This window comes from Rhinopithecus roxellana, chromosome 11 (genome assembly GCF_007565055.1).
Source record: "Rhinopithecus roxellana isolate Shanxi Qingling chromosome 11, ASM756505v1, whole genome shotgun sequence".
Classification (NCBI taxonomy): Eukaryota; Metazoa; Chordata; class Mammalia; order Primates; family Cercopithecidae; genus Rhinopithecus; species Rhinopithecus roxellana.
This window is the reverse complement of record NC_044559.1, coordinates 78,623,728-78,640,321: the sequence shown is the minus strand read 5'-3', so window position 1 is coordinate 78,640,321 and position 16,594 is coordinate 78,623,728. Positions and strand designations below refer to the sequence as shown.

At 38.4% G+C, this 16,594-nt stretch overlaps 1 protein-coding gene and 1 pseudogene across 1 annotated transcript in view; one reads left to right on the top strand and one right to left on the bottom strand.

The window, feature by feature from the left end:
- LOC115900313 overlaps positions 1-16,594 on the bottom strand; it is a 113,107-nt pseudogene that overhangs the window by 61,958 nt on the left and 34,555 nt on the right.
- LOC104665355 (cytochrome P450 2C9-like) overlaps positions 1-16,594 on the top strand; it is a 51,549-nt gene that overhangs the window by 19,708 nt on the left and 15,247 nt on the right. Inside the window, 1 exon segment of the mRNA XM_030940959.1 lies at positions 8,245-8,386. Within this exon segment, the coding sequence (XP_030796819.1) occupies positions 8,245-8,386 (142 nt within the window).

The window sequence follows — 16,594 nt, the reverse complement described above, 5'->3', positions numbered from 1 at the left end:
TTATTTCATTTCTTGCCTAATTGCTCTGGCTAGAACTTCCAATACTATGTTTAATAGTAGTAAAAATGGACATTCTTGTTTTTTTTTCTTTTCTTTCTGATTTTACATTATAAGCTTTTAGGCTTTCACAATTCAGTATGCTTTAGCATTGGAGTTTTCATAAATATGCTTTATTTGGTAAGGGAGTTTTATTTCAGTTAGAGTTTTCTAAGTGTTTTTGTTATGATGGGTATTAAAAGTTGTCCATTTCTTTTTCTGCGTCTAATGAGATGAACATGTTTTTCTCTTTTATTCTAATACGGTGTAGTACACTGATTGACTTTCTTGTGAAACCACTTTTGCATTTCTGGGATAAATCTCACTTGTTTATTGTGTATATATATTTTTTAATTTTGTAAAAAAATTGTGGCAAAATACACATAACATAAAAGTTTCTGTATTAATCATTTTAAGTGTATAGTGTATTGGTATTAATTACTTTCACATTGTTGTGCAAACATCACTGCCATACATCTCTAGAATCCTTTTCATCTTGCAAAATGGAAACTTTATACCCATTTACTAATAACTCTTGACTGGGCATTGTAGATCATGCCGGTAATTCCAGCCCTTTTGGAGATTGAGGTGGGAAGACTGCATGAGCTCAGGAGTTCAAGACCAGTCTGGGTAACATGGCAAAACCCTGTCTCTACCAACAAAGTAATCAACAAACAAAACCAAAGTAACATAATCTTCTCAACTATGCAAACTAATTCATATTAATAATTCCATGAAGTGTGTCCATAGTAACACAAGAACAGTAGATGGGCCTTGTAAAGGTCTTTGTCAGTCTTATCTGCCAGAGACCGTGTAGACTAGCTGCAGTTAAAATTCCCATTCCCTTATCTCTTGCCCTGAAATTTATCTGAAGTCAAAGGGAATGGGTTGCCCTAAGAGAAGTGTCCAGAGACATAGATGATGCAGGAAGAAATGTTGTAGAACCCCACCCCCACCTCAAATGATAACTCTATGTTTCTTGCTTCCACCATCCCATGGCAACCAACATTCTGCTTTGTGTCTCTATAAAATCGAGTATGCTGTGTACCTCATAAAAGTGGAATCATTATATATTTGCCCTTTTGTGACTGGCTTATTTCACTTAACCTAATGTTATGTTCTCAGGGTTTATTCATGTTTTCTCATGTGTCAGATTTTTCTTCCTTTCTAAGAGTGAATAATATTCCGTTGTATGTATAAACCAAATTTGCTTACCCTTTTATCTGTTGATGAGCACCTGGATTACTTTCACCTTTTGACTTTGTGAGTAATGCTATTATGAATATGGGTAAACAAATATCTCTTTGATGTGCTGATTTTAATTCTTTTGGATATATATCCAGAAGTGGCATTTCTGGGATATGGGGTATTTCTGTTTTTAATTCTTGAACTGCCTTAATATTTTCCTTAACAGCTTCACCATTTTACATTTCCATTAGTAGGACCTGAGGGTTCCAATTTCTCCATATTCTCACCAATACTTGTTATTTTCTTTTGTTTTCTTAGCCTTTATTTATTTGATTTAATTATTACTTATTTAGTTATAATTTATAAATATTACAAATTATAATAATGAAATGTATAATACAGTATTACATATTATAAATATATTATAAATTTATATTATGTATCATATATAAATTTATATTATAAATTTATAATTTGTAATTTAATGGGCACAATAATTGTACATATTTGTGGGGTGTACTGTAGTATTTCAGTACATGTATACAATGTGTAATGATCAAGCAGGATGATTAATATATCTATAACCTCAAATATTTTTCATTTCCTTGTGCTGGAAACATTAAAAATCTCTTCTAGCTATTTTAAAATATACAATAAGATGTTGTTAACTATAGTCACTCTATACCGGTATAGAACACTATAACTTATTCCTTTTATATAGCTGAACTTTTGTATCTGTTCACCAACTTCTGGCTATCTCCCTTACTTCTCTACCTGTACTAACTATTCTGCTGTTTCTTTCTTTTTTTTTTTTAAATTGCACTTTAAGTTCTGGGATACATGTGCAGAACATGCAGGTTTGTTACATAGGTATACATGTGCCGTGGTGGTTTGCTACACCCAATAATCCATCATCTATGTTAGGTATTTCTCCTAATGCTATCCCTCCCCTAGTCCCCCAACCTCTCCACCGACCCTGGTGTGTGATTTTCCCCTCCCTGTGTCTTTGTGTTCTCATTGTTCAACTCCCACTTACAGGTGAGAATATGTGGTGTTTGGTTTTCTGTTCCTGGTTTAATCTTGGAAGGGTGTATATGGGAAGGAATTTATCCATTTATTCTAGATTTCACAATTTATTTGCATAGAGGTGTTTTCAGTATTCTCTGATGGTAGTTTGTATTCCTGTGGGGTCAGTGGTAATAACCCCTTTATCATTTTTTATTGTGTCTATTTGATTCTTCTCTCTTTTCTTTTTTATTAGTCTGGCTAGTAACCTATCTATTTTGTTAATCTTAACACAAAACGAGCTCCTGGATTCATTAATTTTTTGAAGAGTTTTTCACATCTCTATCTTCTTCAATACTGCTCTGATCTTAGTTATTTCTTGTCTTCTGTGAGCTTTTGAATTTGTTTGCTGTTGCTTCTCTAGTTCTTTTAATTGTGATGTTAGGGTGTCGATTTTAGATCTTTCCTGCTTTCTCCTGTGGGCATTTAGTGCTCTAAATTTTCCTCTAAACATTGTTTTAGCTGTGTCCCAGGGATTCTGGTACATTGTGTGTTTGTTCTCTTGGTTTCAAAGAACATCTTTATTTCTGCCTTCATTTTGTTATTTACCCAGTAGTCATTCAGGAGCAGGTTGTTCAGTTTCCACATAGTTGTGCAGTTTTGAGTGAGTTTCTTAATCCTGAGTTCTAATTTGATTGCACTGTGGTCCGAGAGACTGTTTGTTATGATTTCTGTTCTTTTACATTTGCTGATGAGTGTTTTACTTTCAATTATGTGACTGATTTTAGAATAAGTGCAGTGTGATGCTGAGAAGAATGTATATTCTGTTGATTTGGGGTGGAGATTTGTGTAGATGTCTATTAGGTCCTCTTGGTCCAGAGCTGAGTTCAAGTCCTGAATATCCTTGTTAATTTTCTAATTTTCTGTTTCATTGATCTGTCTAATTTTGACAATGGGGTGTTAAATTCTCACACTATTATTGTGTGGGGGTCTCAGTTTCTTTGTAGGTCTCTAAGAACTAGTTTTATGAATATTGGTGCTCCTGCATTGGGTGCATATACATTTAGAATAGTTACCTCTTCTTGTTGCATTGATCCCTGTACCATTATGTAATGCCCTTCTTTGGTTCTTTAATCTTTGTTGGTTTAAAGTCTGTTTTATGAGAGACTAGGATTGCAAGCCCTGCTTTTTTTTTTTTTTTCTTTCTAATTGATTGGTAAATCTTCTTCCATCCCTTTTATTTGAGTCTTGGTGTGTCTTTGCTCGTGAGATGTGTCTCCTGAATGCAAAACACTGATGGGTCTTGACTCTTTATCCAATTTGCCAGTCTGTGTCTTTTAACTGAGGCATTTAGTCCATTTACATTTAAGGTTAATGTTGTTATGTGTGAATTTGATCCTGTCATTATTATGCCAGCTGGTTATTTTGCCCATTAGTTGATGCAGTTTCTTTATAGTGTTGATGGCCTTTACAATTTGGTATGTTTTCGCATAGCTGGTTCTGGTTTTTCCTGGCCATATTTAGTGTTTCCTTCAGGAGCTCTTGTAAGGTTGGCCTGGTGGTGACAAAATCTCTCAGCATTTGCTTGTCTGTAAAGGATTTTATTTTATTTCTTCACTTTGAAGCTTAGTTTGGCTGGATATAAAATTCTGGGTTGAAAATTCTTTTCTTTAAGAAGGTTGAATATTGACCCCCACTCTCTTCTGGCTTGTAGGGTTTCTGCAGAGAGATCCACTGTTAGTCTAGTGAGATTCCCTCGGTGGGTAACCCGACCTTTCTCTCTGGCTGCCCTTAGCATTTTTTCCTTCATTTCAACCTTGGTGAATCTGACAGTTATGTGTCTTGGGGTTACTCCTCTCAAGAAGTATCTTTGTGGTATTCTTTGTTTTTTCTGAATTTGAATGTTGGACTGTCTTGCTAGGTTGGGGAAGTTCTCCTGGATAATATCCTGAAGAGTATATCCCAACTTGGTTCCCCTTTCCCCATCAATTTCAGGTACCCCAATCAAGCGTAGGTTTGGTTTTTTCACATAGTCTCATATTGCTTGGAGGCTTTGTGTATTCCTTTTCATTTTTTTTCTCCAATCTTGTGTTCAGGCTTTATTTCATTAAGTTGATCTTTAATCTCTGATATCCTTTCTTCCACTTGATCGATTCAGCTATTCATACTTACGTATGTTTCATGAAGTTCTTGTGCTTTGTTCTTCAGCTCCATCAGGTCATTTATGTTCTTCTGTAACCTGGTTATTCAAGCTAGCCCTTTGTCTAACCTTTTTTCAAGGTTTTTAGCTCCCTTGCATTGGGTTAGAATATACTCCTTTCTCTCAGAGAAGTTTGTCATTACCCACCTTCTGAACCCTACTTCTGTCAATTCATCAAACTCATTCTCTGTCCAGTTTTGTTCCCTGCTGGTGAGGAGTTGTGATTCTTTGGAGGAAAAGAGGTGTTCTGTTTTTTTGAATTTTCAGTCTTTTTGCGCTGGTTTTTCCTCATCTTCATTGATTTATCTACCTTTGGTCTTTGATGTTGGTAACTTTCAGATGGCGTTTTTGTGTGGACATCCTTTTAGTTGGTGTTGATGCTATTGCGTTCTGTTTGTTAGTTTTCCTTCTAGCAGTCAAGCCCCTCTGCTGCAGGTCTCCTGGGGTTTGCTGGAGGTTGACTCCAGACCCTGTTTGCCTGGCTATCACCAGTGGAAGCTGCAGAGCAACAAAGATTGCTGTCTCTTCCGTCTTCTGGAAGTTTGTCTCATTGGGGCACCCACCAGATACCAGCAAAGCTCTCCTTTCTGAGGTGTCTGTTAAACCCTGCTTGAAGGTATCTCCCATCAGGAGCCATGGGGTCAGGGACCCACTTGAGGAGGCAGTGCTTCCTTTAGTAGAGCTCAGGCGCTGTGCTGGTAGATCTGCTGCTCTCTTCAGAGTCAGCACACCAGAATATTTAAGTCTGCTGAAGCTGCGCCCACAGTTGCCCCTTCCTCCAGGTGCTCTGCCCCAATGAGATGGTAGTTTTACTTATAAGCCCCTGATTGGGGCTGCTGCCTTTTTTTCAGAGATGCCCTGCCCAGAGAGGAGGAATCTAGAGGGGCAGTCTGGCTACAGCTGCTTTGCTGAGGTGCAGTGGGCTCCGGCCAGTCCAACTTCCCAGCCATTTTGTTTACACAGTGAAGGAAAAATTACCTACTCAAGCCTCAGTAATGGCGGATGCCCCTTCCCCCACCAAACTCGTGCATCCCAGGTAAACTTCAGACTGCAGTGCTGGCAGTGAGAATTTCAAGCCAGTGGATCTTAGCTTGCTGGGCTCCATGGGGATGGGATCTCCTGAGCAAGACCACTTGGCTCTTTGGCTTCAACTCCCTTTCCAGATGAGTAAAAAGTTCTGTCTCTCTGGTGTTCCAGGTGCCACTGAGGTATGAAAAAAATCTCCTGCAGCTAGCTCGGAGTCTGTCCAAATGGCTCTCCAGTTTTTTACTTGAAACCCTGTGTCCTTGTGGTGTAGTCATCCGAGGGAATCTCCTGGTCTGCAGTATGTGAAGACCACGAGAAAAGCCTAGTATCTGGGCCAGAGTGCACTATTCTTCATGGCACAATTCCTCGCTGCTTCTCTTGGCTTGGCGGGGAGGGGGGAGTTCCCTGACCATTTGATGCTCCACCCTGCTTTGACTTGCCCTCTGTGGGCTGCACCATCTAAACAGTCCCAATGAGATGAGCTGGGTAATTCAGTTGGAAATGCAGGAGTAACCTGCCTTCTTTGTTGATCTTGCTGGGAGCTGCAGATTGAAACTCTTCCGATTCGGCCATCTTGCAGCCACCCCCACTATTAAGTTTCTTCAAGGTAATTATTTTGAATTCCTTTTTTGGATATTTGTTGATTTTATTTTCATTGAGTTCTGTTATTTGAAAGTTATTATGTCTTTTTGGTGGTGTCATATTTCTTGATTTTTCATGTTGTGTCCCTGCATTGATGTCTATGCATGTGGTGGGACAATGGCTGTTCCAGTTTCTGGAGTGGATTTCATAGAGAAAGACTTTCATCTGAAGTTGAGTGTTTGTGTGCAGGTGATGAAGAGTGGGTAAGTCAGTTTTTGAATAGATGCCGTGTGATAGTATCTGTGTAGTTTCTCTAGCTGTGGTCAACATCAGGAATAATTTTGGGTGCTTCAGTGGCCTAGGCTACGGAAGTTTGCAGCAGTATCAGGAGCAGTGTAGGTTGTTAATGTCCTTGGTGTCAAAGTATTTGGGTATCCTCCTATTTTTATTTTCCTAAAATTGGAGTGACTTAGCCTAAGGGATTCCTTTTGGTGTCAGCTCTGACATGGCATACACGCAGCTGCATTGGTGCTGGGTTACAAGTACAGGTCTGTGAAATTGTCATAGAGGCATCATTCTAGACTCAGGGTCTTTTAATCATGTATTGTGACACCTGGGTCTTGGGGTGCAGATTCACCGTCAGGCAGAGTTGATTGTAGATTGCCCACAGAGTCAAGATCTATGACTCTGTAGCACACCCTAGCAGCTGAAGCCCACAGACTGAGTTGTAGCTGTGAGTCTGTTTCTGAGGGTGAGGTGCAGGAGAATGCCCTGGCCTGCCTCTAACATAGAAGGGGTGCTCTTTAGATTTGAGCAGAGCAAGTAGAATGTGGCTACTATCATTAATAAGATAGGATAGGCACACAACTGCTAAATAACCAAGTTCAAGTCAACAGATGGAAATGTTAATACTGGTTTTGTGAGTGCACTGTTCTTACTTAAGAATAATTTTTAACATGACAAGCTTAGAAAACTGTATGAAGCTGATGTTACCAAGGGAGAGGATTGTCTTCATCTAGTAAGTAGACATGTTGAGTGGATCTAGTCTATTTCAGTGGTGTTGATTACACAATATTCAATATGACCCATGTCGCTTGGAGACTCTAAAAGCATCATTAATTTATTGCTGGCCTAGGGACTGGTTAAAAAGTAATATGTTTTGTATATTGATGATCTCTTTCAACTAAGTATTCCTTATCCATTGCTTTCTTTCCCCTAACTTCCAATTTATGAGAACTCCAGCCTCTGAGCCTTGGCATATGCATTACCCTTAATCTCTCCTTTATCCCCTGTGACAATTAATTGCTTTATTCTCCATCTTCATCATTGTCCTTTCCTTTCACTTTGTATATTTTTTATTTATTCCTGCACTACTGCATCCTAGAACAAATTGTCTGTTGCCTCCCATCTAGATTATAATAGTGTGGGCCCATCTTGTCATTCCAAACCCATTCTCTTTCTCTATGATTTATCCTAGGTTTTGCTGTCATATTGCTTTTTTCATATTTGTTTTTACAAAATTTCAACTTTGTAATGAATCTAGAGGCAATATTGAGTCCATGTACCTTTGTGACAGAAGAAGATAATTGCAGACTCTTGATTCAGGCTCACAGTATCTAATGATATGGCCCTAATTTACTTTTTTTATTAATTTAGATTGCGGTTGTCTACAGGTAATAATGGCTTTAACACATAATGTCTTTACTTGTCTCAAATACAGGGAATCTCAGTGGGGCAATCTAGGGATAATACAGCAGCCCCAAAGCAGTAGAGAGTCAAGGGCCTTCCGTTTTCCCACTAAATTTAGTATACAGACCTTCATTTTCATGATTAAATCCTAAGAAGGAGTCTACTCTACCCCCTACTTCACAAATTTGTGTTTTGGGTATGAAAGAGGAAATAGAAGAAGTGGACCTAGAGAACTTCTGCTTATATTTTTTGGCAAAAAACTATGCTGTGTGACTCAGCTAACTGCAAAGAGCCTGATGAATGGAATTTTTAAGGCAAGCATGGAACAAGGGGGTAGGAAATAAAACTTGGGCAAGTTGGTCTACAGCTTCTGCTACACCATACAGTATTTTTTTCTAGTAGTATGCTTTCCAGTTTCTATGTTGGTAACTATATAACGATGTGAGTAATTTTGAATTCACTGTAATCAAATATGCTGGTAAATAATTTGTCAGATAATTGCTTTAAATTATTCCTAGGAAAAGCACAACCAACAGTCTGAATTTACTATTGAAAACTTGGAAAACACTGTAGTTGATTTGTTTGGAGCTGGGACAGAGACGACAAGCACAACCCTGAGATATGCTCTCCTTCTCCTGCTGAAGCACCCAGAGGTCGCAGGTATGATCACAGATAATGAGTACATTGATTTTCGGTAAAGATGTTGGGAAGGTGTTGCTAGTGTCCTCCTTCATGATTCTCCTAGGGGAGCTTCATTATTTAAATTTCTGTGCTTCCAGCTGTAATATGTTCCAAACTAATGGTGATTAAAATGGGATATATTGGCCTGGTATGGTGGCTCATCCCAGTAGTTTGGGAGGCTGAGGTGGGTGCATCACTTGAAGCCAGGAGTTCAAGACCATCCTGGCCAACATGGCCAAACCCCATCTCTAATAAAAATACAAAATTTGGCCAGGCATTGTGGCACACGGCTGTAATCCCAGCTGCTCAGGAGGCTGAGGCACCGTAATCGCTTGAACTCAGGTGATGGAGGCTGTAGTGAGTCAAGATTTTGCCACTGCATTACAGCCTGGGCAGCAGAGTGAGATTCTGTCTCAGAAAGAAAAAAAAACAGAAGAAGAAATTAAAAAAGGTCATCTTTGCACTGTAGAGGAAGATAACTGAGAGAAATGAAGACAGCATGGCAGTAGCAAAAGCAATAGAGCTCTGGTCCAGCATGTCTGGATTTCATAGACAACGATTTATGGCAGGAAGAGACAAGATAAATTGACCTGGGATTGCATGTTGGTTTTATTATAAGAAGGCCATTTTAAATAGCAAGTATATTCTTAAAGATAACTTTTCTCATTCTCAAAATTTCAGGTTTGAATGCTGGAGTAGGGAAACTGGAAACTCTCCTTATTGAAGGATAAATGGTAATCCTAGAAATGTAGCGAATCTGCCTGAGAAAATTCCTAGTCCGATAAGTATTCTAAAAAGTTAGATTCATAAGAAAGGTAATTCTGTTTACTAGAAGAGTTACCTAAAGAATGTTCCATTAGGCAGAATATGTACCTGAGACAATTTCCATGTAATTGGTGTTGGACAAAATAAGATTTTTTTAAAGGGAGTCAATAATTTTATCTTTTATGAACAACTTTACTTTAGAAATTTACTTTTAAGGACTTTTGGTTATGCTGCAGATAAGAAATATTCTTTTTTTTCTCCTATGTCAGTATCCCCCATTGAAATGACAATAAGCCAATTACGAATAAGAATTAGGCCCTTTTTTGGAACAGTTACTAGCCTATTGAGTTCTAGATGATTTTTTTCCAACTGTTATTATAAATTAAAGGGTACAAATACAGGTTTGTTACATAGGTAAGTTGTGTAACACTGAGACTTGGGGTCCCAGCTATTCCATCACACTGACAGTAAACATATTACCCAGCAGATGGTTCTTCAGCCCACATCCCTTCCCTCCCTCCCCCATCTAGTGATCCTCAGTGTCTATTGTTCCCATCTTTAAGTTCTTGTGTATTCAGTGCTTACCTCTCACTTATAAGTGAGAACATGTGGTATTTGGTTTTCTGTTCTTGTATTGGATTGCTTAGGATAATGGCCTCCCGCTTCATCTATCATCCTGCAAAAAACATAATTTTTGTTCTTTCTTATGATGGCATAACATTCCATTGTGTATGTATTAGTCTGTTCTCATCCTGCTAATAAAGACATACCTGAGACAGGGTAAAGGAAAGAGATTTAATGGACTTTCAATTCCACACAGCTGGAAAGGAATCACAATAAGTCTCTGATAGAGACTTATTCACTATCATGAAAACAGCATGGGAAAGTCCAGCCTCTGTGATTAAATTACCTCCCAATGAGTCCCTCCCATGACATGTGGGAATTATGGGAGCTAGAATTCAAGATGAGATTTGGGTGGGGACCCAGCCTAACCATATCAGTGTCTATTTGCCACATTTTCCTTGTACAATCCAATGTTGATGAGCACATAAGTGGATTCCATTTCTTCGCTATTGTGAAAAGCACTACAGTGAACATATTGAGGTGTGTGTCTTTTTGAGAGAATAAATATTTGGGGGGCATAAACTCCCTAGTGGGATTGCTGGGTCAACTGGTAGGTCTATTTTAAGTTCTTTCAGAAATATCCGAACTGGTTTCCACAGTGACTGAACTAGTTTGCATACCCACCAACAGTGTAAAAGTATTTCCATTTCTCTGCAACTTCACCAGCATCTGTTGCTTTTGCACTTTTTAATATTAATAGTTTCTAGTCTGACTGGTGTGAGATGGTACCTCGTTGTGATTTTGATTTGCATTTCTCTGATGATTAGTGATGTTGAGCATTTTTTCATATATTTGTTGGCTGCTTGTATGTCACATTTTAAGAGGTGCCTGTTCATGTCCTTTGCCCATTTTTAATTGATTTTTTGTTTAATGCTTGTTGATTTGTTTACATTTTTTATGGATTTTGCATATTAGACATTTAGGTCCTTTAATGTAGGAAGAGTACAGAAGACAGTCAAGAAGACTTTAACAAATTTCTAAAACACAGAGAGCATATAGAGGAATGATAAATCTGTACAGAGAGGATAAACCTGTAACCAAAAAGTCAGAAGAGAAAAATTTATCAAGGACAAAAAGTTAATCAGTGTCCCTTAAATCCCCCCAATTGGTATTTGGAAGTACCAAGGGTCAAAGATGGTGGAGAATGAAACTGAAAAAGGTGGCTCTCCCTGCCTACGTTTCCTCCACAACTCTTTTCATCAGGTAACTAATTTTCTCCCACACGGAAAGGAGGCTTATTCTCTAGAGAAACTGAGTTTAAGAAGCCCTGTACTCAGGGACACAGGGAAGTGCCAGAAAAGGCATGAGGTGTAGGCTTGAAAGGCAAATTTGGTACAGATCGGCTCCTTGAATTCAAAGATTCTTAGCTCTTTTATTCATGTTGCTCCCTAAAATTCAGTAGCTAGCTTTATCCCACAGAAAGGGAACTGATCTAGAGAAACGACGTTTTCCTTTTGCCATCTTAACAGAAAATTATCTTCAATATCCAACAGAGTGAATGAAATGAAAACATACTGCTAGACCCAGAGTTATGGAATTTCAGGCATGAGAATTAAACGGTAAATCACAAAAACTTTCAGAGCTATACCAGGTTATATTGAAAGAATTAGGATTCAGAATTCTCAAGAGCTATTAATATTATCTTGTATATTAATAGAAATAGGGTGTTTTCAGACTTGCATGTTTGCCAAAAATTTTACCTTCTATTTTCCCTTTCTCAGAAAAATGTTGGAGAATGCACTTCACTCAAATGCCTGAAACCTAGTTAGAGAATGTCCTGAGCTCCAGCAATCAGGAAACCTCACATAGGGGAATGAGAGTGTCAGGGAGGCTGCATAGCGCCAGACCTAGAAAACAACTACTTCAGAATGGACCTGGTGGATTATTCAGAAGTGAGAGGAGACAGCAAGAACAAGAGATGTGACAGATATTATGGGAGTTTCCAATAACTAAAAAAGAGTTTCAAACATCTGCCTGAACATTTGTAAATAATTCCAACTTAGGAAACAGAAAATTACAAATTGAAATAGAGACATGGTTAAGCCCAGGAAAGTACTAAAAAATATAATTTAATCATAGCTGTCTTACCAGAGAACCATATTTGTGTAGTTAGAATGATGTAAGCAATGAATACTGATATCATAAAAATTGTCATCTAAATATATTCTGGAAAAAAGCATGTGAAAAAGTGAGTATGTCTATCTGTGGGTGTGTTCAAATATGAGGTGAAGATGGAGATTAAAATTCTCATCTCTCATAATAAAAAATTATTAAATATAATCTACAAAAGGATAAGTAAGAAATAGAAACAGAGTCTTTATTTAAAAATGTGAATGTATGTTCAGAAGAAGCTGCTAGAATGTTCAAAATGGTGGATTTGGAAAGTGTGCAAATTGCACACCATTGCAATTTGCGACCCTTGCCACACACAGATGCACAAATACAGTCATATATATGCATAAATCTGAGAGTATAATTTAATGTTTAAGCAACATATGTTATTTTGATATGACATTAATCCCTGTTTTTTTCAAGACAGTAATTTCATGACTAAATTATATGCTTACTTTATGTTTTCAAACATTTTTTTTTTTTATTATACTTTAAGTTCTAGGGTACATGTGCATAACCTGCAGGTTTGTTACATATGTATACTTATGCCATGTTGGTGTGCTGCACCCATCAACTCGTCAGCACCCATCAATTCATCATTTATATCATGTATAACTCCCCAATGCAATCCCTCCCTCCTCCCCCCTCCCCCCTCCCCATGATAGGCCCCAGTGCGTGATGTTCCCCTTCCCGAGTCCAAGTGATCTCATTGTTCAGTTCCCACCTGTGAGTGAGAACATGCGGTGTTTGGTTTTCTGTTCTTGTGATAGTTTGCTAAGAATGATGGTTTCCAGCTGCATCCATGTCCCTACAAAGGACGCAAACTCATCCTTTTTTATGGCTGCATAGTATTCCATGGTGTATATGTGCCACATTTTCTTAAGCCAGTCTGTCACAGATGGACATTTGGGTTGATTCCAAGTCTTTGCTGTTGTGAATAGTGCCGCAATAAACATACGTGTACATGTGTCTTTGTAGTAGAATAATTTATAATCCTTTGGGTATATACCCAGTAGTGGGATGGCTGGGTCATATGGTACATCTAGTTCTAGATCCTTGAGGAATTGCCATACTGTTTTCCATAATGGTTGAACTAGTTTACAATCCCACCAACAGTGTAAAAGTGTTCCTATTTCTCCACATCCTCTCCAACACCTGTTGTTTCCTGACTTCTTAATGATTGCCATTCTAACTGGTGTGAGATGGTATCTCATTGTGGTTTTGATTTGCATTTCTCTGATGGCGAGTGATGATGAGCATTTTTTCATGTGTCTGTTGGCTGTATGAATATCTTCTTTTGAGAAATGTCTGTTAATATCCTTTCCCCACTTTTTGATGGGGTTGTTTGTTTTTTTCTCGTATATTTGTTTGAGTTCTTTGTAGATTCTGGATATTAGCCCTTTGTCAGATGAGTAGGTTGCAAAAATTTTCTCCCATTCTGTAGGTTGCCTGTTCACTCTGATGGTAGTTTCTTTTGCTGTGCAAAAGCTCTTTAGTTTAATTAGATCCCATTTGTCAATTTTGGCTTTTGCTGCCGTTGCTTTTGGTGTTTTAGACATGAAGTCCTTGCCCATGCCTATGTCCTGAATGGTACTACCTAGATTTTCTTCTAGGGTTTTTATGGTATTAGGTCTAACATTTAAGTCTCTAATCCATCTTGAATTAATCTTCGTATAAGGGGTAAGGAAAGGATCCAGTTTCAGCTTTCTACTTATGGCTAGCCAATTTTCCCAGCACCATTTATTAAATAGGGAATCCTTTCCCCATTTCTTGTTTCTCTCAGGTTTGTCAAAGATCAGATGGCTGTAGATGTGCAGTATTATTTCTGAGGACTCTGTTCTGTTCCATTGGTTTGTATCTCTGTTTTGGTACCAGTACCATGCTGTTTTGGTTACTGTAGCCTTGTAGTATAGTTTGAAGTCAGGTAGCGTGACGCCTCCAGCTTTGTCCTTTTGACTTAGGATTGTCTTGGCAATGCGGGCTCTTTTTTGGTTCCATATGAACTTTAAAGCAGTTTTTTCCAATTCTGTGAAGAAACTCATTGGTAGCTTGATGGGGATGGCATTGAATCTATAAATAACCTTGGGCAGTATGGCCATTTTCACGATATTGATTCTTCCTATCCATGAGCATGGTATGTTCTTCCATTTGTTTGTGTCCTCTTTGATTTCACTGAGCAGTGGTTTGTAGTTCTCCTTGAAGAGGTCCTTTACATCCCTTGTAAGTTGGATTCCTAGGTATTTGATTCTCTTTGAAGCAATTGTGAATGGAAGTTCATTCCTGATTTGGCTCTCTGCTTGTCTGTTACTGGTGTATAAGAATGCTTGTGATTTTTGCACATTAATTTTGTATCCTGAGACTTTGCTGAAGTTGCTTATCAGCTTAAGGAGATTTTGGGCTGAGACGATGGGGTTTTCTAAATATACAATCATGTCATCTGCAAACAGGGACAATTTGACTTCTTCTTTTCCTAACTGAATACCCTTGATTTCTTTCTCTTGCCTGATTGCCCTAGCCAGAACTTCCAACACTATGTTGAATAGGAGTGGTGAGAGAGGGCATCTCTGTCTTGTGCCAGTTTTCAAAGGGAATTTTTCCAGTTTTTGCCCATTCAGTATGATATTAGCTGTGGGTTTGTCATAAATAGCTCTTATTATTTTGAGGTACGTTCCATCAATACCGAATTTATTGAGCGTTTTTAGCATGAAGGGCTGTTGAATTTTGTCAAAAGCCTTTTCTGCATCTATTGAGACAATCATGTGGTTCTTGTCTTTGGTTCTGTTTATATGCTGGATTACGTTTATTGAGTTGCGAATGTTGAACCAGCCTTGCATCCCAGGGATGAAGCCCACTTGATCATGGTGGATAAGCTTTTTGATGTGCTGCTGAATCCGGTTTGCCAGTATTTTATTGAGAATTTTTGCATCAATGTTCATCAGGGATATTGGTCTAAAATTCTCTTTTCTTGTTGTGTCTCTGCCAGGCTTTGGTATCAGGATGATGTTGGCCTCATAAAATGAGTTAGGGAGGATTCCCTCTTTTTCTATTGATTGGAATAGTTTCAGAAGGAATGGTACCAGCTCCTCCTTGTACCTCTGGTAGAATTCAGCTGTGAATCCATCTGGTCCTGAACTTTTTTTGGTGGGTAGGCTATTAATTGTTGCCTCAATTTCAGAGCCTGCTATTGGTCTATTCAGGGATTCAACTTCTTCCTGGTTTAGCCTTGGGAGAGTGTAAGTGTCCAGGAAATTATCCATTTCTTCTAGATTTTCTAGTTGATTTGCGTAGAGGCGTTTATAGTATTCTCTGATGGTAGCTTGTATTTCTGTGGGGTCAGTGGTGATATCCCCTTTATCATTTTTTATTGCATCTATTTGATTCCTGTCTCTTTTCTTCTCTATTAGCCTTGCTAGCGGTCTGTCAATTTTGTTGATCGTTTCAAAAAACCAACACTTGGATTCATTGATTTTTTGGAGGGTTTTTTGTGTCTCTATCTCCTTCAGTTCGGCTCTGATCTTAGTTATTTCTTGCCTTCTGCTAGCTTTTGAATGTGTTTGCTCTTGCCTCTCTAGTTCTTTGAATTGTGATGTTAGAGTGTCAATTTTAGATCTTTCCTGCTTTCTCTTGTGGGCATTTAGTGCCATAAATTTCCCTCTACACACTGCTTTAAATGTGTCCCAGAGATTCTGATATGTTGTATCTTTGTTCTCATTGGTTTCAAAGAACATCTTTATTTCTGCTTTCATTTCGTTATGTACCCAGTAGTCATTCAGGAGCAGGTTGTTCAGTTTCCATGTAGTTGAGCGGTTTTGATTGAGTTTCTTAGTCCTGAGTTCTAGTTTGATTGCACTGTGGTCTGAGAGACAGTTTCTTATAATTTCTGTTCTTGTACATTTGCTGAGGAGTGCTTTACTTCCAATTATGTGGTCAATTTTGGAATAAGTGCGATGTGGTGCTGAGAAGAATGTATATTCTGTTGATTTGGGGTGGAGAGTTCTATAGATGTCTATTAGGTCCGCTTGGTGCAGAGATGAGTTCAATTCCTGGATATCCTTGTTAACTTTCTGTCTCGTTGATCTGTCTAATGTTGACAGCGGAGTGTTGAAGTCTCCCATTATTATTGTATGGGAGTCTAAGTCTCTTTGTAAGTCTCTAAGGACTTGCTTTATGAATCTGGGTGCTCCTGTATTGGGTGCATATATATTTAGGAGAGTTAGCTCTTCCTGTTGAATTGATCCCTTTACCATTATGTAATGGCCTTCTTTGTCTCTTTTGATCTTTGATGGTTTAAAGTCTGTTTTATCAGAGACAAGGATTGCAACCCCTGCTTTTTTTTGTTCTCCATTTGCTTGGTAGATCTTCCTCCATCCCTTTATTTTGAGCCTATGTATGTCTCTGCATGTGAGATGGGTCTCCTGAATACAGCAGACTGATGGGTCTTAACTCTTTATCCAGTTTGCCAGTCTGTGTCTTTTAATTGGAGCATTTAGTCCATTTACATTTAAGGTTAATATTGTTATGTGTGAACTTGAACCTGCCATTATGATATTAACTGGTTATTTTGCTCGTTAGTTGATGCAGTTTCTTCCTAGCCTCGATGGTCTTTACATTTTGGCATGTTTTTGCGATGGCTGGTACCGGTTGTTCCTTTCCATGTTTAGGGCTTCCTTCAGGGTCTCTTGTAAG